Genomic DNA, 23,008 nt, shown 5'->3' on the forward strand with positions numbered 1-23,008 from the left:
TTCCCTTTAAAGTGGGCTGAGGTCTCCTTCCACTATCTAGGAATTTGGATTTCTTTACAATTAAAACAATTATATAACCTTAATATTGGCCCCTTACTCCATACGACTCAGGAAAAATTGACACACTGGCACTCTCTCTACCTTGATCCATGAGGGGTAGGGTCAATTTATTTAAGATGGTCTTATTCCCTAAATGGCTCTATGTCATACAACTTCTACCTATACGCATTTTAGGGAAAGACTTACGACGGCTAGATAGAATGCTTGGGCACTTTCTATGGTCTGGGAAAATGGCCCAAGTAGCTTTGGCGCGGCTGAAACTTCCATGGCACCGAGGGGGTATGGACCTACCTGACTTGAAGGGATACAACTTGGCAAGTATTTGCGCTTGGTGAGAGACTGACTTTATGAAGGCATGACATTTACATCGAACGACAGCGATTCTTTACTTATGAAACAACTGAACTCTAAATATGTGTAACACGCACCTTCCGGCAGTCTGCACCCATTGGTGGCTTCCAACCCCTTAGGTGGGCCTGGAATATTCTAATGAAAAGACTACAGCTATCCTCGACCTGTACACCCTATTTACCTATATGGGGAAATTACGATTTTCACCAGGCAACCACTGTAAACAGTTTCATTTCTGGGCTGACTAGGGTCTTTATCCATCTGTATTAAGTTTTATCAGGAGAGGGCACGATACTTTCTTTACAGGAACTACAACAGCAACTTGGGTTACGTAAGGTGGACCTATTTCCATATATGCAATTACAACATTATATTAGATCACTCCCAGAGTGTGCTGACTATGGAGGTAGTACACAAAATAGAGGACTTTATGCATTGTGAAAAACAGAAAATATCTACCTCACTTCTCTATAAAGAATGGCAACTATTGGAACAGCAAGCTTGGGTGACCATTATTACAGAAAAATGGTACTCTGAGGATGGTTTAGGCTCCCCACTGAACTATATCTATCGTGTTAAAGAGATTAAAGCAATATCTCCCAATAGTAACCTACAAGAAATGCAGTATAAATGTTTACATAGACATATTTTTCCCAAATTGCTGCATTTAAAGCGCAGTTAGCACCCTCAGCTTTGTGTTCTAAATGTTCTATAGAGAAGAGCACATTATCTCATGCTTTTTGGCATTGTATGATTATTTCTCAATTTGTTATGGCAAAATTCTTAAATTTATTGATCATTTAACAGGGATCTCCCTCCCAATGGCTCCGGAATTGATTTTATTCAATATTGTTCTGGTCAAATCTGTGAGGAAAGATGTACAACTCCTGGTTAGGAAATTATTAGAACAGGGTATACACTCAATATCGATAGTCTGGAAGGATTCTGGTCCACCCTCTTATTGGCAATGGCGCAATGCCATACACAAAATGTTGATGGAATCCATGGCTGCGTAGTCCTTCTTTCACAGTAAAGTGAAATTTCTATCCATTTGGGATCCATACATACAGAATCTTCCTAGTAAAGCCCGTAGTTATATTTTGAACAGTTTGTAATTATTGTAGACGAGAAAAGATTTTCTCTCTCTTTTCTGTCCCTTTCTTTTTTGCATGTCCTTTTTGATGGTAGACTGGGGGAGGGTTAGGGGGAGGGTTGGGGGTGTTTTATGTTCAGTATTTATTTGTATACTTGCAGGTGTTTGTCGTAACAGAACACGGCACCAGACTTGCGTTGCTACGGATGGGAGGGGGAAAGGGGAGGGAGGGATATGTTCATACATTGGATACTGCAATATTGTAATGTTCATATTTAGACATTGGAAACTGGAAAAATTGAAATGGAATGTATGAATGTGTGGTTATTATTGTTCAGTTAATAAACAAACATACTTTACATAAAAAAATAACCCATTTAAGTGCCATCCCTACCTTCAATCCCTGCCCCCATTGTCAAAAAAAAGTGCCTTTCATTCCAAATACCCATTCTCTATATCCTAGATCCTCCTTAGGCTTACCTTAAAATCCCTGGTGGTTTACAGGGGGTAGGAACAATTCCTACTCAATCCTGCTATGCTGGTGCCATCTTTCAAAATGGCACCTGCTGATCACAGATGCTTCTTTTCCCCTGCTTGAACTGGCTCGATATAATGCAGAAGGAGTTAGTAATAACAGTACATAGTAAAGTCATCAGGTGGATGTCAACCCTCGCATAGATATCCAAACATAGCAAATGAAGATGTGAGGAGTAGTTTTAAATCCAAACTATCAGGTTGAAATTCCAGGTACTCAAATATTAATCAAAGATCACAGTTTCCTTATTTCAGTATACATATTTATTGGTAATTCAATAAATTGTAGTTCCAACCATATTATCACTGTGTCAAATCAAAGTTTCAAAAGCTGTAGTCCCGACATGGCCATGTTTTGCCTTTCGGCTTCATCAGGAGGGACTAAGCGTAGACGACTGAACAAACTACTTTCACAGGAACAACAAGACCCTAGTGAGATTACTCACCCTGGTTCTGTTCATTATTCAGATAGTTCTCACTGTATGGTTGCTATATGTCTGAAGTTTGCCCAAGTGACCTGAAGAAAGCTTGGATTTCTGTAGCCACAACTACAAAGCAGCGATACATGGAGTTTTTCTCTTCCCAATCCACACAGGAAACCCCCATGTCTTATGGCAGTTGGGAGGCTCCTATGATCATGTTCTGCTTTACTTGTTTTGGTTTTTCTCTCTTAGGATATCACTCAGATTTGGAACTTGCATGAGTTTAAGATCAGCTTTGTTAAAATAAAAACATTAAAAAAAAAAAAAAACCCAAGTCTGAGATACCTCTGAATATTTCTGGGACCCAGAAACTGCAGAAATTGGGGTCTGTCCTAAGTAGCAGTGGCTGAAATCTGTGTATTTTCATTAAAGAAAATCTGTCTCTCTCTGAATACAGAAAAGCACAATCAAATGTCTTTGCTAATCAGAAGCAAATTCCAGTTCTCTACAGAACCATGGTATGACCTTTGAAATCAGAGATAGGCATAACGGAGTGGGAGTCTGCTGGCAGTAATAAAGACATCTGAGCTATGAGACACTAACTTCTCTCATTATAAGCCATGAAAATGAAGGAGGGAGTAAGGAGAGGCCAAAAACAGATGTGCAAAAGCACCAATTAAAATATCTTTATTGTATGTTAGTAATAGATTATTTATATGCTCAAGGTCTGAAAAGCTACTGAAAAACTCGTATTCAAGTTAATATCTATTAAATGGCACTATAGACGAAGTTGTGAGATGATTATACCATTTCCAGTCAACAGCAGATCAATGCAGTGATGTCACAGATACGGGTGTAGCTAATTTGCTACATCATAGAGATACAGTATATACATATTAACATATAAAGGAAGAAATCAATGTTCTCTCTGTACTTCTAAAATTTCAACTCTATAATATTTGCTGTAACTGAAATTTTTAACAATAAAGCACACTAATTTTTCTACAAAGACCATCTCCTTGTGACATCTACAAAAGAGATGGGGCCTTGCAGAATCAGATTTATGGATTTGCAATTTATGCTCTCTTTTACCCAAATGAAGCAGCATTCCCCCAAATGTCCATGGGACAACCTGACCCTTTCAAATCTTGTGTGTTTGACTTGGATACACACGTCCAAGAAATGGAGATACTTCCAAAAAGTCTCACTTTCTTCTCATGAAGTTGCAGCCTATGAACTGCAAAAGTCTGGAAAATTAATTTATATTTATGAAATGCCTGTCTGCAATATTTTTCAGACTTTCTTCCAGATTTACTAAACAAATTGAAAATGGATCTCCTTGTTTAAGTCTCATCTAGAAACAAAATATATTTTGATTTTGCCATTTCCTAATTCAATTTGTAGTCGCAACAAATAAGATTCCATCCAATAAGAATTTACGAAACTATAGCTAGAGAAGAATATCTGACATCGCACAAATTAATAAAAAAATATTTAAAAGAAAAAATTCCACATACCCTTGCCCCCACAAAAAAGGGAGCCTTTTGAATAACTATATACGTTTTGCAGACCGTGAATTTTTCTGAAGGGGGAAATGACTGTGCTGCTAACTTTCTCGTTTCATAGCACTTTCAAGCTGTTAAAATGAAAATAGCTGGCTAGTAACAAGACTGATGTACACTGATGAGCTGAATATATTCTCACTAGATTATATTTTCCCACTCTTATGCATTATAATAGCCATGACAGTATTTAGCTACAGCAATCCAAGCTTTGAGAAATGATTAGATGGTATATTATGATTCTAATTTGTCACTATAAGATCTGAAGCCAGTCAAACCACAACAATCTGTTTCTTGTGCTCCCCCCCCATTTCAATCGCTTTCTTGTCCCCAGTACATTCTTGCCCATATACTACTTTTCTATCACACCATGCCAATGTGTTCTGATTTGGGAGTTGGAAAATCATGCCTGGTCCACAATGATGGCATGAAACTAGTTTAACAGCAAAATCACTTTTTCATTTTCATTTCTTATGGCAGTTATTTACTGGTATCTCATTCCACGGGGTTTCAGGTTTTTCCCCAAGAGCTGAAATTCCTGCACTATGGACAATTATTTGGAAAATTATACATACTGGTGTAAAATCAATGTTATACTGTATAGCAGGATTTACCTTGAAGGTTTAATGCTTTTGTGGAAACAATTCTGATCTTGTGGCCATAGTAAATCATGTAGAAGGTTATACTTCCACCTGTCTGAAAGGGGTTATTTACTAGGAAGCTCTTCTGGCAAAGATACAGGAACAGAATTTCACTAGTATTAGAAAACCCAGAAATCAACATGGAATACAGCCTTTTGACAGCACATACAGCCTGTTTTTTGTCGCCTGTTCATTTGTGCTGTACATCTTGCCGGCGGTCATCCTCGCATCTTGTTTTTGGTAAGGTGCCTCTAGATTTCTTATTGTGTCTTGTTCCTGCATCCTTAGAATTAAAAAAAAAAATAAAAAAATAAAAAAAAAGACAACAAAGAAAGCCTTTTTATTGTGCAGAATGGAACGTACTGAGAAATTATTACTGTCCTGATAATTTCCATGTATTTAGGACAGTCAGATGAATCCAGAACAAGTGGATTATGCACCTCTACAAGCAGATGGAGACAGAGCAAACTGATGTCACAGTACATGTACCCCTGCAGTGACATCAGCCTGCCAGTATTTTCTTCAAAAGCAAACTGTGGACAAACTAGCAAAAAACTTGATAGATAACATTGTTAATACTCAAACAGGAAGCACTCAGCTCAGACAAGAAAACATTAACACTCTTCTAGGGACTGGACTAACACTTACCAGTAATCCCTGTAACACAGTCACAGAAAAGGACTATAGTATAATTATTCAGCAGCCAAGGGAGGGAAGCTGGATTCATCTGACTGTCCTAAAGAAAAGGAAATTATCAGGTAAGTACTAATTTCTCATTTCTTAGCATCCAGTCAGATGAATCCAAGCTATTCACAAATAGGGTGGGAGGCTGCCTGCGGTCCTGTCAAAACCGCAAGTGCAAAGGTTGCGTCCTCCCGGGCTTGCAAATCCAGACGATAAAACCTGGAAAAGGTGTGTAAGGAAGACCACATCGCAGCTTGGCAAATGTTGATGGGAGACAACAGTCTAGCTTCTGTCCATGACACTGCCTGAACCCTAGTGGAATGAGCCTAACCCGACTAGGTAATGGCTTCCCAGTATCCATGTATGCAGCCGTGGCTACCTCCTTAATCCAGCAAGCTATTTTAGCCCGCAAGACTGGCTCTCCCTGTCTAGTACTGCCATGAAGGACAAACAGATGATCCAACTTCCACAAGGGCTCAGTAACATTTACATACCTGACAATATGTCTCTTGACATCCAAGGGTCACAACAGATACTCCTCTACATCTCTCTCTCTGTCCAGAGATGACAGAGATGGATTGATTCAAGTGAAACTCAGTGACCATCTTTGGTAAAAAAAAAAAAAAAAAAAAAAAAAGGAAGGAACAGTACGCAGCTGTACTGCCCCTGGAGTCACCTAGAAAAACGGCTCCCAGCAAGATAAGGCTTGCAGTTCAGTAACCCTACACGCAGGACAAATTGCCACAAGGAAAACCGTTTTCACAGTCAGCAACCACAAGGACAGAGTACATAGCGGTCTAAACGTAGAGCCTGCCAAAAACTCCAAAACCAAATTAAAACTTCATAGGGGCACTGTAAACTGCAAAGGAGGATGAAGTTGTTTCACTCCTTTCAGAAAACGGGCCACATCAGGATGAGCCGACAAGGATCCACCATTTACCTGACCCATGAAACAGGCGAAATCTGCTATTTGTACCTTTAAGGAATTAAGATCCAAACCTTTAGTCAACCCATCCTACAAAAATTCCAAAATGAGTGGGATCCTGGCCAAATGAGGAGTATAACCTCAATCCTCACAACACGACTCAAAAACTCGTCAAACTCGCACGTAGAACAAGGAAATGGAGAACTTTCTAGTCCTAAGCAAATTGGAAATCACTGCCACAGAATATTCTCGTTTCAGCATTCAAGCCCTCTCAAGGGTCATACTATAAGACAAAACAGAGTCTGATCTTCGTGAAGGACCAGATCTTGACTTAGCAGGTTCCTGTGTGTTGGAAGTTGAAGGTGAGAGTCCCCTAGAAGCTGCCACAAATCCGCATACCATGGCCTCCTGGGCCAATCTGGAGCAACCAAGAGCACCATCCCTCTGTGGAACTCGATCCTACGGATTAATCTGCCCAAAATGAGCCACAGAGGAAAGGCATACTTCAACTTGTCATTCGGCGATTACTGGACTAGGCCATCAATCCCCCCCGACGACCTCAGATCTCTCCTGCAACTGAAAAATCGTGGAACTGTTGCATTGGGAGAAGTCACCAGGAGGCCTAGGAGCAGGGGACTCCAGCGATCCAGAATCAATTGAAACACCTCGTCCAACAAAGCCCATTCTCCTGGGTCCAGACTCTCCCTGCTGAGAAAGCCTGTTCTTACATTGCCTTTTCCTGTTATGTGTGAGGCTGAAATCTGGAGATGCACTTCTGCCCATTCCATTAGCTGATCTATTTCCTGCAACACTTGCTGGCTCTTAATGTAAGCCACAATGGTTGCATTGTCAGACATTATCCAGACTGATCGACCCAGCAACCTGTTGCTGAACTGTAAACATGCCAATCAGACCATCCCAGGATCCAGTCGATTGATGGTCTGGAGAGACTCCTCTGTATTCCAGCACTCTTGCGCCATCAGCTCCTGACAGTGAGCTCCCCAATCAAGGAGGCTCGCATTGTCAGTATTAGCCAGTCCAGTGGTGCTAGGGAAATTCCCTTCCTTAGATGATCGGCCTGCAGCCATCTCTGCGGTTGGGAGGAGACTTCCATCGGCAGGAAGAGCTGAATCGAATAGTCCTGAGACTTTGGGTTCCACAGAGACAGCAGGGAGCGCTGAAAAGAACACATATGTGTCCTCACCCACAGGACCACTTATAGGGTCGCCACCATTAAGCCAAGTAGTTGTAGGTAGGACCATGCAGTCGGGTGAGAGAGTGTTCAATAACAGACAGATCTGTCTCATCAACTTCTGAATGCGCGCTTCTGGCAAAAAAAAAAAACAAAAAAAAACCCTTGCCCTGCCTTGTTTCTAACCAAATCCTGAGGTATTCCAACGAATGAGGAGGCGGAAGACTGCACTTGGCCAGGGTCACCACCAGGCCAAGCTACTGCAATAGGGAGGCCACCTTGCGGGTCACTCTGTAGCTCTCTTCCAGCGACTTGGTTCGAATCAACCAGTCATCTAAATACGGATGTATAAGGATTCCCATCTTTTCTCAATTCTGCTGCCCATACCACAATTACCTTGGAAAAGGTCCTTGGGGCAGTGGCCAGACCAAAGGGCAGGGCCCAAAACTGATAATGGCGACCTAGAACTGCAAACCACAGAAAGTGTTGCTGCTCTAGTCTGATGGGAATATGAAGGTACGCGGACAGATCCAAGGAGATCAGAAATTCCCCGACTGTATGGCCATTATTACCGAGCGTAATATTTCCATGAAAAAATGCGTCACCCACAGATGACCTCAGAGATCCAGGATGGGATGAAAGGAGCCCTCCTTCTTGGGCACAATGAAATAAATGGAATATTGACCCGTATTTTCTTGAGACCTGAGCACTGGAACCACAGCCATCAGACTGAGGAGCCTTGCCAATGTAGATTCCACTATCTGCTTCTTCTGTGGCGAGTGGCAGGGGGAACACCATGGACAAGTCCCAAGGAACACCGCGAAACTCCAGCACACATCCATCCTGTATCACTTCCAGGACCCATTAATCCGATGTGATCTTGACCCGCCTTCTTTGATAGGGGAACGCCTCTCTCTCTCCTGTTCCTGGGGGTGGGTAGGCAAACCTTCTTTGGGAGGGTCAGGAGGTTCCACTACCTGAACCCGGGCCCCTTCTTGGCAGCCGGGGACAAAAAGACAGAGACCTAGCAAAAGGCAAAGTTCTCTGAAGGGTCAATCCTCTATAGGGACAAAAACACCTGGATCCTCTAGTATGACCTCTCATGGTAGAAGAGTGTGGCGTCTATTTCTTATCCTCTGGCAAATGAGGAACCGGAGATTCACCCCACTTACTGGCCAATTTTTCCAACTCACTCCCAAATAGCAGCAAGCCTTTAAAGGGCAATTTGGTAAGGTTAGCCTTGAAGGTCACATCAGCAGACTAATTCCTCAGCCATAACTGACGAGTGGCCGCAACTATGGAAGCCAATTTCTGGCTGAAGAGCGGACCAAATCACAGCCCGCATCTGCCAAGAAAGCAGCAGCTAGCTCCATAACTGCCCTGGAGTTCACCCCAGAGTCATCGACCTCCTGGGAAAGAAGCAAACAAGATCAAACCACCAGGAGCAACAAGAAGCTATCTGCAAGGTCATTGCCACTGCATCAAATGCTTGCTTAAGGATAGATTCAATCTTTCTTTCATGAGCATCCTTCAAGGCCACGCCTCCTTCCACGGGAATAATGGTCCGCTTGAAGAGCGCACACCCAAGCATATCTATCTTCGGAAAACAAATACTCTCTTGCCACTGGATCAAGAGGGTACAGGCCTTCCAAACCCGACCCCCTTTAAAATTAGCCTCTGGGGGTGCCCCACTCAAGATCAATTAATTCTTGAATGGCTTCCATCATGGCGAAAAAACAAGAGGCCTTATGCAAGGAAACCAAAATGGGATTTTTCTTCGGCTCAGTCAAAGTGTCTGCCCCAGGAACTCCTAGCATTTTAAAGGTTTGGGAAATCAGAGCTGGCAGTTCACCTTTATGAAAGAACTGTAGCATAGTTCTATATGGCTCTCATCCTGGAGGAATTTCACCATCCTCAAGGGAGTCACTATTTGTGTCATCACCCATGCCATCCAGATCTCCACTGGGAAGTGATGCTGCCATTCTACCAGTACCCCAGCGCTTAACAGTAGGTCCCCGGCAAGGTTCTTATCTGTGAGTCTGCTTTGGGAATATTAGAGAGGGCTGAAGATTGCGCCTAGAGAAAGGACTGAAATCCCTGGAAAAACTCTACTCACGAAAAGGAAGAAGCATCCAATACAGGTACTTGCCAGGTTCTTATGGCCTGGATTGGCCATTGTTGGAAACAGGATGCTGGGCTTGATGGACCCTTGGTCTGACCCAGTATGGCATATATTATGTTCTTACTTGAGGCATACTCCCTGAGCTACCGTCCCCTGCTGAGGAACCAGTTAGGGGAGTTCCAAAATCAGGCACCCCACCTGAGCCGCCTATACCCGGTTGGGAAGAGCCAGGCTTAGTGAAATCAGAGGAAGGCAATTTTACTGAGCCTCCAAACAGCACTAGCATAAGTAAGCGGGCACTGCTGGTTGAGATACTCGAATATGACAGGCAGCGCAAAGAGAAAGGCACTTAGGCTTAGGCGCCATTAGGGCTGACAGTGTGCTTGAGCAGCGGCGGAGGCATGCGTCGTGTTTTTTTTTTTATGTCAACACTTAGGCGTTTCACACATAGGCGTCTCAAAAATTAATGCGCACAATAACTTGTGCGCATAGGTAAGTGGACGGTCATTTAAGCTGCTGCTTAACTTAGATGCACATAAAACAAGGCCCGACTATGCGCACAAAAACTGGATGTACAACCTGGATGCACAGCTAGACACACCCCCCGAACCAACAATCCTGTAGAGGGCAGCCTAAGAAAGCACATGAAATGCCGTTGCGGCCTACCACACGGCATCCAGACCAGACTTAAGTGTTAATTTATCTTATAGCTGATATACTTAAAGTAGACATGACTTATCACAACCACTAAATAATATTTAATATGAAACAATGTTACAGTATTTGATGGCACCTGTTTAGTTAATATAACTCAACACATTTAAGTTTGAAATTATGTGCCTTATTGTGAACCGTTGTGACGGCAACTAGCTTAACGACGGTATAGAAAAGAATTTAAATAAAAATAAAATAAATAAATCCAGCGAAAAAGCCTCAGAGCAGGGCCTAGTCTACCGAAGCTGCTCAACCTGCCAGGCTGCCCACGTCCCTCCACCTCCCACAAAGCGGGATGAACGTTGGAATGGCACCAAGCATGGAGACCGAGGAAAAAAGGGGAGGAAGCCCTATGCTACAAAGGCCTTCCCTTATGTCTCTGTAAATATATATATATAAATTTTTTTTTTTTAAACTTACCTGAGCTCAGCCTTACCTGGCCGAGTACAGAGATGGACTCCAGCTGCGGGGGGAGAGGTCATATGCCGTCACCGCTGCAATCTGCTTCCTGCACCCACTGCCTTTCAGCTGCTTAAGCAGCTAAATCCACACCAGCTGAAAAACCAGCTACTGGACCAAGGCACTCATCTGAGGACCACAGAAATCACCTCAGGAATTCTCAACTGGGGGGATGGACCTTTTGGTATTACCCCAGGAGAGCGGGCTAGAGGTGCATAACCCACTTGTTCTGGATTCATCTGATTGGATGCTAATAAACTCCAGATTCAGGATTTAATTCTCCTTTTCTTGAAAACGAAGCAATCCCTAGTAGGGAGATGCAAGTCCACCATCTACTGGAGATGGAGAATACTGGCAGGCTGATGTCACTGCAGGGGTATATGTACTGTGATTTCAGTTTGCTCAGTCTTCATCTTCTGGTAGAGGTGCATAACCCACTTGTTCTGGATTCATCTGATTGGATGCTAATAAACTCCACGTTCAGGATTTGCCAATAAGTTTCTACATCTTTTTGAGGTAAATATTTCAACCTTATAAGGAGGTATGAACATTACAGTTCTAATATAAAATAAAGACCAGGCTTGTGACACTCATCAAGTCTGGAACAAATAACTTCCAATAAAAACACAGCAGAATATGAGAACAACAAATTAATTAGTTAAATATGCATGGTTCAAATTAAGGAAGAATACCTTATTGGGTAGAGTAGCAGCTTCTAGGATTAACTGCCTTAGCAGGACAAATAAAACATACTTAGGGTTTCAAAGTTTTTACTTTTCTAAGGGCTGGCTATATTATAGGGATCTCAATATACTTTTGAATTTATAAACTTAACATAATACTTAAGTCTTAGAAAGGGTGATAGTCTGAAAAAAAATTAGAAAGAGCTGATGCTCTTAGCAAAACAAAACACACATGAAAGAAGAAAATACCAAAGCGTGTATAAATTTAGAATACATGGCAAGGCACATGTTTCACCATTGTAATGAAATCAGTGGAGGTCTTTTAAATGGCTATGGAAATCTACAGCAGGACCATGTTTTCCGTGGACAGAAAGATAAGTCAGTCACATGAGGATGTCATTGTCTGTGTTGTTGATAATGTTATCTGCTCTAACTGTAGCTAGAAAGCTTTCTGCATAGGCTCAGTATACAGAAATGCTCACTGCAGAACTCCCTTAATCATATAGGTAAAGATTTTAAAAATGTTGAATTCCACAGGGAACTGGGAAGGTACTTGTGACTAACTTATCCTGCTGTCCACAGAGAACACCAATTACAGATAAGTAACTTTGCTTTCTCCATGTACAAGCCAACCTCAAGCTAAAGCTTGTTTTGAAATCCTCTTTCTATTCTCTCCTTAAGTTGACCTGGGTGTAAGGTGGAAAGGAGATGGAAGAAAACTTTAGTTGATTTTTAAACAGATTCTTTAGTACTGACTGTCCAAATTTACTATCCTGGTGAGAATATGAGTTCAGACACTAGTGAAAGGTAAATAGTTTTGCATTTTTAATTCCCACATTTCTATACTCATAGCCCTTTCCTCCCATCCCCAACATATGTATTGCAATTCATATCTTTCTTTGTAATCTTCCTTATGCCTTTCCTAGAAAAAGGCAGACTACCAAATGAAAATAAATAAATGTATGCACTGAGCTCCAAGTAGCAGCTTTACATTTATATTCAATAAAAGGTAGAGAAAGTGAGCTGCAGAGGCATACCCTGGCATCACTGGAGGACTCGCTCTCCTCACCACGGGGTCATCTCAGCAGCAGCTGGTACATTCCGATGCCCATAAGAACAAATTGCCATACTGTGTCAGACCGAGGGGTCCATCAAGCCCAGCATCCTGTTTCCAACAGTAGCCAATCCAGACTACAAGTACCTGGCAAGTACCCAAACACTAAGTAGATCCCATGCTACTGCTACAAGCAATAGCAGTGGCTATTCCTCAAGTCAACCCAATCAATAGCAGTCATTGGACCTCTCCTCCAAGAACTTAACCAAACCTTTTTTAAACCCAGCTACACTAACTGCACTAACCACATCCTATGGCAACAAATTCCAGAGCTTAATTATGCATTGAGTGAAAAACAATTTTCTCAAATTAGTTTTAAATGTGCTTCTTCCCAACTTCATGGAGTGCCCTCTAGTCCTATTATCCAAAAGAGTAAATAACCAATTCACATCTACCCATTTCTAGACCTCTCATGATTTTAAAGACCTCTCATATCCCCCTCAGCCGTCTCTTCTCCAGGCTGAACAGCTCTCTTTAGCCTTTCCTCATAGGAGAGCTATTCCATCCCCTTTTTCATTTTGGTCGCCCTTCGCTGTACCTTCTCCAGTGCAACTATATCTTCAAGATGCAGTGACCAGAATTGGACACAGTACTCAAGGTGTGGTCTCACCATGGAGCAATACAGAGGCATTATGACATTTTCTGTTTTATTCATCATTCCCTTCATAATACTTCCTAACATTCTGTTTGCTTTTTTGACTGCTGCAGCACACTGAGCTGACGATTTCAATGTATTATCCACTATGATGCCAAATCTTTTTCTTGGGTGCTAACTCCTAATATGGAACCTAACACTTGCAACTACAGCATGGGTTAGTTATTTTTCCTTGTATGCAACAATTTGCACTTGTCCACATTAAATTTCATCTGCCATTTGGATGCCCAATCTTCCAGTCTCACAAGGTTCTCCTGCAATTTATCACAATCCGCTTGTGATTTAACTACCCTGAATAAGTTTGCAAATTTGATTACCTCACTCATCGTATTCCTTTCCAGATCATGTATAAATAAATTGAAAAGCACCAAGTACAGATCCCTGAGGCACTCCACTGTTCACCCTTTTCCACTGAGAAAATGGACCATTTAATCCTGTTTCCTGTCTTTTAACCAGTTTGTAATCCACAAAAGGACATCACCTCCTATCTCATGACTTTTTAGTTTTCTTATAAGCCTCTCATGAGGGACTTTGTCAAAAGTCTTCTGAAAATCCAAATACACTACATCTACCAGTTCAGCTTTATCCACGTTTATTAACCCCTTCAAAAAAATGAAGCAGATTTGTGAGGCAAGATCCCTTGGGTAAATCCATGTTGACTGTGTTCCATTAAACCATGTCTTTCTATATGCTCTGTGATTTTGATCTTTAGAATACTTTCCACTATTTTTCCCAGAACTGAAGCTAGGCTTACTAGTCTATAGTTTCCCGGATCGTCCCTGGAGCCCTTTTTAAATATTGGGGTTACATTGGCCACCCTCCAGTCTTCAGGTACAATGTTGAGATTACTTACCTGATAATCTCCTTTTCCTTAGTGTAGACAGATGGACTCAGAACGAATGGGTATAGTATGCTCATGCTAGCAGTTGGAGACGGATCTGATGTCAGCACGGGTATATATACCCTCACAGGAAGCGTAGCAACTCAGTAATCTTCCTTGCAAAAGCTGTTATGGATATGTGTGTACTGACGCTCAGTGAAATAGTGAAACAGGATTCCCCTGACCGATTGATAGTAGCTAGAGACCGCCAGCATTCCCAACCGGAAGGCGTCGACCCCTGGCAAAGGGGACGCTCTTATGTAAACAAATGACATGGCTTACCTTGAATCGGTGAAACCCATGTACACTGGCAGCTGGGCGGGATGCTGAATCTATCTGTCTACACGAAGGAAAAGATTATCAGGTAAGTGATCTCAACATTTCCTGGCGTGTAGCCAGATGGACTCAAAACGAATGGGATGTACAAAAGCTTTTCTCCCAGCCTGGGCGGGAGGCTGCCTGAGGACCTTGTAGGACTGCCCTCACAAATGCTGTGTCCTCCCTGGCCTGAACATCCAGACGGGAGAACCTGGAGAAGGTATGGAGGGAGGACCATGTCGCTTTACATATTTCTGCAGGCGACAGCATCCTGGATTCTGCCCAAGATGCTGCTTGTGCTCTGGTAGAATGAGCCTTGACCTGTAGAGGCGGAGACTTCCCGGCCTCTACGTAAGCTGCTCGGATAACTTCTTTAATCCAGTGGGCGATGGTGGGCCGAGAGGCCGCTTCACCTTGTTTCTTTCCGCTGTGCAGGACGAACAGATGGTCCGTCTTTCGTACTTCTTGGGTCATTTCCAGATATCTGGGCAGCAATCTGCCTATGTCGAGATGGCGTAGTAAACGCCCTTCTTCAGATTTCTTCAAACCCGCCATGGTAGGCAGGGATATGGTTTGGTTAAGGTGAAATTGTGAGACCACTTTAGGTAGAAAGGAGGGAACCGTGCGAAGATGGATAGCCTCGGGAGTGATCCTGAGGAAGGGATCATGGCAGGACAGTGCTTGTAGCTCTGAGATGCGGCGTGCTGAACACACCACCAGTAAAAACACCATCTTCAAAGTTAGAGAACGGAGAGAAAAGCCCCGAAGGGGTCTGAAGGTGGATCCCGCGAGGAAATCCAAAACAAGGTTGAGGTTCCATAGGGGCACTGGCCACTTCAGTGGCGGACGAATATGCTTGACTCCTTGCAGGAAGCGAGACACATCTGGGTGCTTGGCAATGGTCTTGCTGTCCCTTCCTGGGACCGTAGCAAGACAGTGCAGCCACCTGAACCTTGATGGAGCTGAGGGAGAGACCCTTCTGAAGCCCATCCTGCAGGAAATCTAAAACAATCGGAATTGTGGTCACATGTGGATTGGTGCCATGAGTGACGCACCATGCTTCAAATACTCTCCAGATTCTTACGTAGGTGAGGGATGTGGAAAACTTGCGAGCTCGGAGGAGTGTATCTATCACGGGTTCCGAGTAACCTCTTCTCTTCAGTCTAGCTCTCTCAATGGCCAGACCGTAAGAGAGAATGGAGCCGGCTCCTCGTGGAGGATGGGACCTTGACGTAGAAGGTCCCGGAGAGGAGGCAGGAGAAGGGGCTCCCCTGCCAATAGTCTTCTCATGTCCGCGTACCAGGGTCTTCTTGGCCAATCTGGTGCCACTAGAAGAACTAGGCCCCGGTGTTTCTGAATCTTGTGGATGATGGCGCCCAGCAGAGGCCACGGAGGAAAAGCGTATAGCAGAGTCCCTGGAGGCCATGGCTGAACCAGGGCATCGATTCCGTGTGAGAACGGATCTCGCTTGCGGCTGAAGTATCTGGGTACCTGAGCATTGGACTTGTCCGCTAGTAAGTCCATGTCCGGAATCCCCCAGTGATCCACAATCATCTGGAAGACTGTTGGTGACAGCTGCCACTCTCCCGGATTTAGGCTTTCTCTGCTGAGGAAGTCTGCCGTGATGTTGTCCTTCCCGGCAATGTGGACGGCGGAGATGTCCTGAAGATTCGCCTCTGCCCAAGCCATCAGCAGGGCTATCTCTAGAGATACCTGTCGGCTTCTGGTTCCGCCCTAACGGTTGATGTATGCCACCGTGGGTCCGCACTCTGGCTGGTAGAGGTAGATGCACGGAGTAGTTCCGGAAGCGGGGACTCCAGCGAGAGAGCAGGGAGCGCTGTAGAGGTCTCATATGGGCCCTTGCCCAAGGAACCACTTCCAGGGTGGAGGCCATAAGGCCTAGAACCTGCAGATAATCCCAAGCTATGGGCCGACTGGCTCCCAATCAAGTACCGGAGACGCGTCTGAAGTTTTAACCTTCGCTTGGTAGTGAGACTGACTCTGTCTGCCTGGGTGTCGAACTGTACTCCCAGGTATTCCAGTGATTGGGAAGGCTGTAGGCAATTCTTGTTGAGGTTGACTACCCATCCCAGGCTTTCCAGAAGAGCGATCACTCTGTCGGTTGCCCGATGGCTCTCCTCTCGTGATATCGCCCTGATCAGCCAATCGTCTAGGTAGGGATGGACAAGGATTCCTTCCCGTCTGAGTGCCGCTGCTACCACTACGACCACCTTGGTGAAGGTCCACGGTGCTGTGGCTAACCCGAAGGGTAGAGCCCGGAACTGGAAGTGGCGTCCCAGAACCTTGAAGCGTAGGTAGCGCTGATGATCCGGATGGATCGGGATATGCAGGTAGGCTTCTGACAAGTCTAAGGCCGTGAGGAATTCTCCTGGCTGTACTGCGATCTTGACTGAGTGCAGAGTTTCCATGCAAAACCTCGGGACCCTTAAGTATCGATTGACTGACTTGAGGTCCAATACGGGCCGGAAAGTGCCTTCTTTCTTGGGTACCATGAAATAAATGGAATAGTGTCCAGAATTCATTTCCCAGGCAGGTACTGGGATGATGGCTTTTTTTTTTTTTTTTTTTACATTTTATGCATTTTTAATCAATTATAAACAAGCATCCACTTGTATGAAAATTTTTAAAGTACAGAAAAGAAAACCTAAGTAACATACAGAAATGTCAATTCACATCAATAATTAACTGTACTTTAACAAAATAAAGGAAATACGGGAGACACCTTTAAAGGAGCATATTACAAGGTAATATTAAGCATAAAAAAAAACAAGGCCAAAACATGAGAAGTCCTTCCGCTTTACTTTTAAACCTATCCAGCTGTACGTTTTATGAGGGTGGATGAGAATCTAAGAAAACCCTCAATTGCTGTGGATCAAAAAAGATGTAATTTTGCTCTTGAAAAATTATATTACATTTACAAGGAAATTGTAATTTTAACCTTGCACCTCTTTGAATCACTTCCCCCCTCATGTTAAGAAACAACTTCCTTCTTGATTGTGTCGCCCTGATCAAGTCAGGGTAACACCACATTTTTTGTCAAAAAAAATTGCTTGAGCATTTCTAAAGAAATGTTTAAATATATTGTTTCTGTCCATGAGAAATGCAAATGAAACCAATAATGGTCTTCTTGATGTTACCATCAGTTCTTGTGAAGATTCAAGAATTGTAGTTAAATCCAAAGGCATTTGTTCCCCCAAATTACCCCGTTCAGCTTCAGCATACGGAAGGTAAAAGGCTTTAGTAATCACAGGTTTTACCTCTTCTGGGATTTTCAAAATCTGTGCACAATACAACTTGAACAACTCAACCGGGGAAATATTTTTCAAAACTGGAAAATTCACAAATCTTAAATTGTGTGATCTTAAACTGTTCTCAATTTTTTCAAATCTTCTATCCATTTCTGTTTCTTTTAATATTAAATTGGATTGTATCTTTTCAACTTCTTGAAGCCGTCCCTCCATGGTTTCAGTTTTTAACTTTTGTTGGGCTAAGCCATTAGCATTCAAGAGGACTTGGTTTTTAGTATCCATTACTTCCTTAGTTAATGTTTGTATGGATTTTTCTATAGATTGCAATGCCAACCAAATTGTAGATAAAGTTATTTCTGTAGTTGGTAAAATTAACTTTTCCAGCGTCGGGGTTTTCTGAATCTCTCCCTCCCCTCCCCCTGCTGCACTGGCTCCATTATCCAGTTCTGACGATCCCAGCATTTCACCACCTTTCAACCCCTCACCTCTTTCCCTTGTGAGGGGCTGTGTTGGTGTCGATTCCTCCACGATATTTAATCCTGTAGATGTTAAACTCTGCAGTTCCACTTCTATCCCTCCTCGGGTCAAACCCGCCGGGACTGTGGCTTTCAAACTCCGTCCCTCGTCAAAAACTGGTGGAGCCGGTCTGGTAGGAGAGCCGGGGCTCAGTGATGTATCGACGGTCAGAAGGGGCGGTTCGTGCTCCACCGCCGACCCTTCAGCGACCTGCCCGCTCGGCGCTAACGGTGAGGCTGCCGCAAAGAAACTCTCAATGCGGGGTTCAGTGGCTTCTAACGGGGTCGATGTGCCTTCACCTCCCCGTACCCTCGCCTTACGCTTTGTGTGCGGCATGGAGGTAAGAAATTTTTAGGTAATAGCGGGAGCTCCTTGCAAGCGTACCTTCTCAGGTGGCCATCTTAGGGCGTCTCTCGGATGATGGCTTTCAAGGACAGGAGCCTCGCCAGGGTAGCTTCCAACGCTGCCCTCTTGTGTATGGGACACGAAGATTCCACAAACTTGTCCGGAGGGAGATGATGAAAGTCCAGATAATACCCCTCTCGGATGATGGCGAGGACCCACTGGTCCAACGTAATCTCGACCCATCTGGGGTAGAAGAGGGGTTAACCTGCCCCCTATGGCTCCGTCCCCCGGATGGATTGGCTGATTCTCATTGTGAGGCACGGCCAGGCCCTGAACCCGAGCCGGCTCCCCTCTTGCGCTGCTTGGTCCGAAAGGTCTGGTTCCTGGCCTGAGGACGAGGCGCCTGGTAGCGACTCCTATAGGGAGTGACGCGCTGGGAGCTTCTACCTCTGGAGGGCCTTGGAAAGGCGCACTGGTTCCTTCTGAACCGATCTTCCGGAAGTCGAAGTACTGGAGAGGTGCCCCATGTACTGGCCAGTTTATCAAGGTCGCTGCCAAACAGGAAAGAACCCCTAAAGGGCATTCTGGTGAGGCGTGTCTTCGAAGGAGCATCGGCTGACCAATTCCGGATCCAGAGCTGCCTCCTGGCGGCCACGGAGGATGAGACCCCCTTGGCCGTTGTACGGACTAGATCTGAGGCAGCATCCGTGAGGAACGAGAGAGCTGACTCCATGTCTGTTGCTGGAGCATTGTTCCTGACCTGTGACAAACAGAAGCGCGTCACCACTATACAGCAGGTTGCGATCCGCAAAGATAGAGCTGCCACCTCAAAGGTCTGTTTCAGAATGGCGTCCAGTCGCCGGTCATGAGGCTCCTTGAGGGCCGCCCCCCCCCTCAACTGGAATGGTAGTGCGCTTGACCACAGCGCTAATCAAGGCGTCCACCTGAGGACACGCCAGCAGCTCCTGGATAGCCGGTGCCAGGGGGTACATGCCCGTCAGGGCCCGACCCCCTCTGAATGAGGCCGCTGGTGCAGCCCATTCTAAATCTATCAGTTGCTGTGCTGCTTGCAAGAAAGGAAAATGGCGGGCTGTAGGACGAAGGCCTTCCAGCAGAGGGTTCTGCATAGAGGGTACCGTAGCGCTGGGACCTGTAATAGCCAACTCCGCCAGGCACCGAGATACCAGGTTGGAGAGATCCTCTTTAGGGAAGAACCGCCTCATGGTTCGGTATGGCTCAATCCCTGAGGGAAGCTCCCCCTCGTCCGGGGGTTTGGACTCATCCGGTGAAACATCAGGGTCCATCTGAACCGGACTGTCCGGAGGCTGGAGGTCCTGCCCACGATAAGGGCGCGAAGGTCCAGGGACAGGATCCACAGGAGCCGCAACAGCAGCAGCAGCCACAGCAGCAGCAGCCACAGCAGCAGCAGCAGGGTCTGGACGGGAAGCTGATTGCATCTGTACAAAGGCATGAATTCCCTTAAAGGGATCCACCCAGGAAATGGAAACAGTCTCTAATCGCCGGGGTACCAGGTCCCCCGGGATTCCAGGTTGGTCGAGACTGCCCGCTAGATCCGGGGTAGCCCCTGGGGAACTGTCAGCAAACCTCGGTTGAGAATGGTCCTGGCCCGAGGCTCCCACGGCCTCCTCACATTGGGCACAAAGGGAGTCTGGCTCTTCACTGTGCTGGCATGCTGAGCAGAGGCCGAGGGCTTTAATGCCGGAAACAGGAGGCGCCGCCGCTGAAGACGCTGAAGCGTTCTGTTCCATCGCGGCTTAAAATGCAATATGCGCCCAACAATATGCGGCAGCAATCTGCATTTAATACCACAGGCGCTCAATAGTATGCGGCAGCAATATGCGCTTAATACAACAGGCGCTCGATAATATGCGGCAGCAATATGCGCTTAATACAACAGGCACTCAATAATATGCGGCAGCAATAGGCGCTTAGTACGACAAGCACTCAATAATATGCGGCAGCAATATACGCTCAATGATATCCAATATGCGCTCATCAATATGTGGTCAGCAATATACACTCAATACCATCCAATATATGCACATAAACATGCGGTCAGCAATATACGCTCAATGATCTACCATATGCACTTAGTCATAGACAGGCGCCTATCATGGGCGCTCGATACCTGAACAAGGCCAACAAAATGGCGCCCTCCATGGCGTGCCGCCTACAGGCCACGCCGCCGATCCTCGTCCCTCGGAGACCAAAAAGTAAGAGATGTACGCCTTACCTGATCCTCGGCGCTTCCCGGCTGTAACCCGGGTGGTCTCCGGCTGCGTGGGGAGAGGGCAAGTACCTTCACCACTGCGCTTGAGGATTTCACCCGCTGCCTCTGAGCCGCCGAACTCGTCTCACTCGGGGCTAAGTCCACGCCAGGACCGAGGCGCCTCTCAGCCCGACCCGAGGCTGTCACACTCGGGGGCTAGATCCCTGCCGCGATTCGGCCACCAGACCGCGGCCTAGACCTCCGGGGGATCACGGAAATCACCCCGGGAAACTCAACTGGGGGAGGGACCTTAGGGTATCACTGCAGGAGTGCGGGCTCGATGTTCCTGGAGAAAGTTTAGTAAGTAGAAGAAAAAAAGTAGAAAAATAGAAAGTAGTATTGGAAAACACGCTCAGCGAGCGTGCAGGCTCTCCAAACTGCTTTGGAGACGGAAATTACTGAGTTGCTAAGCTTCCTGTGGGGGTATATATACCCGTGCTGACGTCAGATCCGTCTCCAACTGCTAGCACGAGCATACTATACCCATTCGTTCTGAGTCCATCTGGCTACACTCTAGGAAATGGATGATTTTAATGACAGGATACAAATTTTAACAGATCTGAAATTTCATTTTTTAGTTCCTTCAGAACCCTGGGATGCATACCATCTAGTCCAGGTCATTTGCTACTTTTTAGTGTGTTAATCTGGCCTATTCCATCTTCCAGGTTCATAGTGATTTGGTTCAGTTCATCCTACTTAACACCCTTGAACATAAACTTCGGAACTGCTATCTTCCCAACATCTTCATTAGTAAAAACAGCACCGTTCATTGACAGGGACAGATTGCTGATGCTTCCTAGGCTTCTGTCTATGCTTGGTTCGGTCCTTCCCTGGTGCAAAGGTCGAGGATGACAAATCTAACATCCTCAACTTGGAAGAGCCAGATGATGGCTAGTCTCCAGTATCCCTCTCAGCCAATAACCTCAACAGAACCGCTGGCCTCGTTGATGTCCAGTGCTCGGCATCCAATGTGACTGAGGTTCCTTGATGCCGATGGATCAGTCTTTTCCAGCCCAAAGAGCCGCTTCATCTTGTTGAGCCAGATCTTACATCCCAACTTAGCCCACTTGCAGCAACTTCGGACATCGTGCAATGTCCCAAGGCAGCGGATACATTTATCATTTGGATCCATGATAGCCACAGTCCTCATACACCTGGGGCACCGCTTAAAACCCGAAGTGCATATGTTACGAAATAAAAGGGACACAAAATCTAAGTCAATGGCAGGCAGGCACCGAGTGCACCGGCACACTGGGGTATCAACTACAAAAATAAAAATTACCCAAAAACATTAAAAAAAAAAAACCTGTCTAAGATGCTAACAGGAGAATCGGGGTGACCTGTGTCGACTGCGCAAGGAACACAAAGAATCTTCGCAGAAAAGATCACTTAGAAAAATAGGCCAAATATTGTGAAAAAAAGTGCAAGACAAGGCTCCGCAGAAAAGAAGAGACTGAAGGGGATCTGTAGTATATTGCAAGCTTATTGAAGTTCAGTCAAACTTCTAGAAACTTTGACATGAGTTTTCCATGACAGGCTCCATCTGATGTCACCTATGTGTGAGGACTGCCATCCTGCTTGTCCATGGAGAATACCAGAATCTTCATTTTAATTCCTTGCTCATTTACCAGCATAATGACCAGCTGTGAAGGCAAGGAATACTGCAAATGCATAGAAACAATTGGCCAAAGACAAGATTTAATAATTCTCCTTCTAGACCTCGAAAGGGACGCAAGCTGGCTATAAAGGCCATTTCCAAAAATAATCAAGATCGGAAAAAATGGTACCTTGTTTCCAGAAATTGAAGATTCAGGACAATAAAAGAGCAAGACTACATAAAAACAGAAACACAGAAATCACGGCAGAAAAGGACCAAATGGTCCATCCAGAATGCCCAGTAAGCTTATGGTAGTTTGTGCTGTGCTGGTTACCCCATGCTTATATGCTTCCCAGACCATAAAAGTCAGGGCCCTTGTTGGTTGCTGTTTGAAACCAGTACCTCATTAGTGCCCCCATGCTTATCTGTTTCCCACACTAGCCCTCATCAATTGCTGTTGAATCCAATTCCCTGTTATGCCTTGCAGTTGAAACAGAGAGCAATGTTTGAGTTGCAACAAAGTAACAAACTTATTAGTTAAGGGTAGTAACCACTGTATCAGCATGTTACCCCAATACTTGT

At 44.9% G+C, this 23,008-nt stretch overlaps 1 protein-coding gene across 3 annotated transcripts in view; it reads right to left on the minus strand.

The window, feature by feature from the left end:
- MAP2K4 (mitogen-activated protein kinase kinase 4) overlaps positions 1-23,008 on the minus strand; it is a 389,322-nt gene that overhangs the window by 290,346 nt on the left and 75,968 nt on the right. For all 3 annotated transcript variants that reach the window (XR_003856494.1, XM_029600229.1, XM_029600228.1), the window contains exon 3: positions 4,833-4,946. Coding sequence is in view for 2 of the 3 variants with exons in the window: in XM_029600229.1 (XP_029456089.1) it covers positions 4,833-4,946 (114 nt within the window). In the remaining variant the exon portion in view is untranslated. The remainder of the gene's footprint in view (positions 1-4,832; positions 4,947-23,008) is intronic.

Source organism: Rhinatrema bivittatum, chromosome 4, assembly GCF_901001135.1.
Source record: "Rhinatrema bivittatum chromosome 4, aRhiBiv1.1, whole genome shotgun sequence".
Taxonomy (NCBI): domain Eukaryota; kingdom Metazoa; phylum Chordata; class Amphibia; order Gymnophiona; family Rhinatrematidae; genus Rhinatrema; species Rhinatrema bivittatum.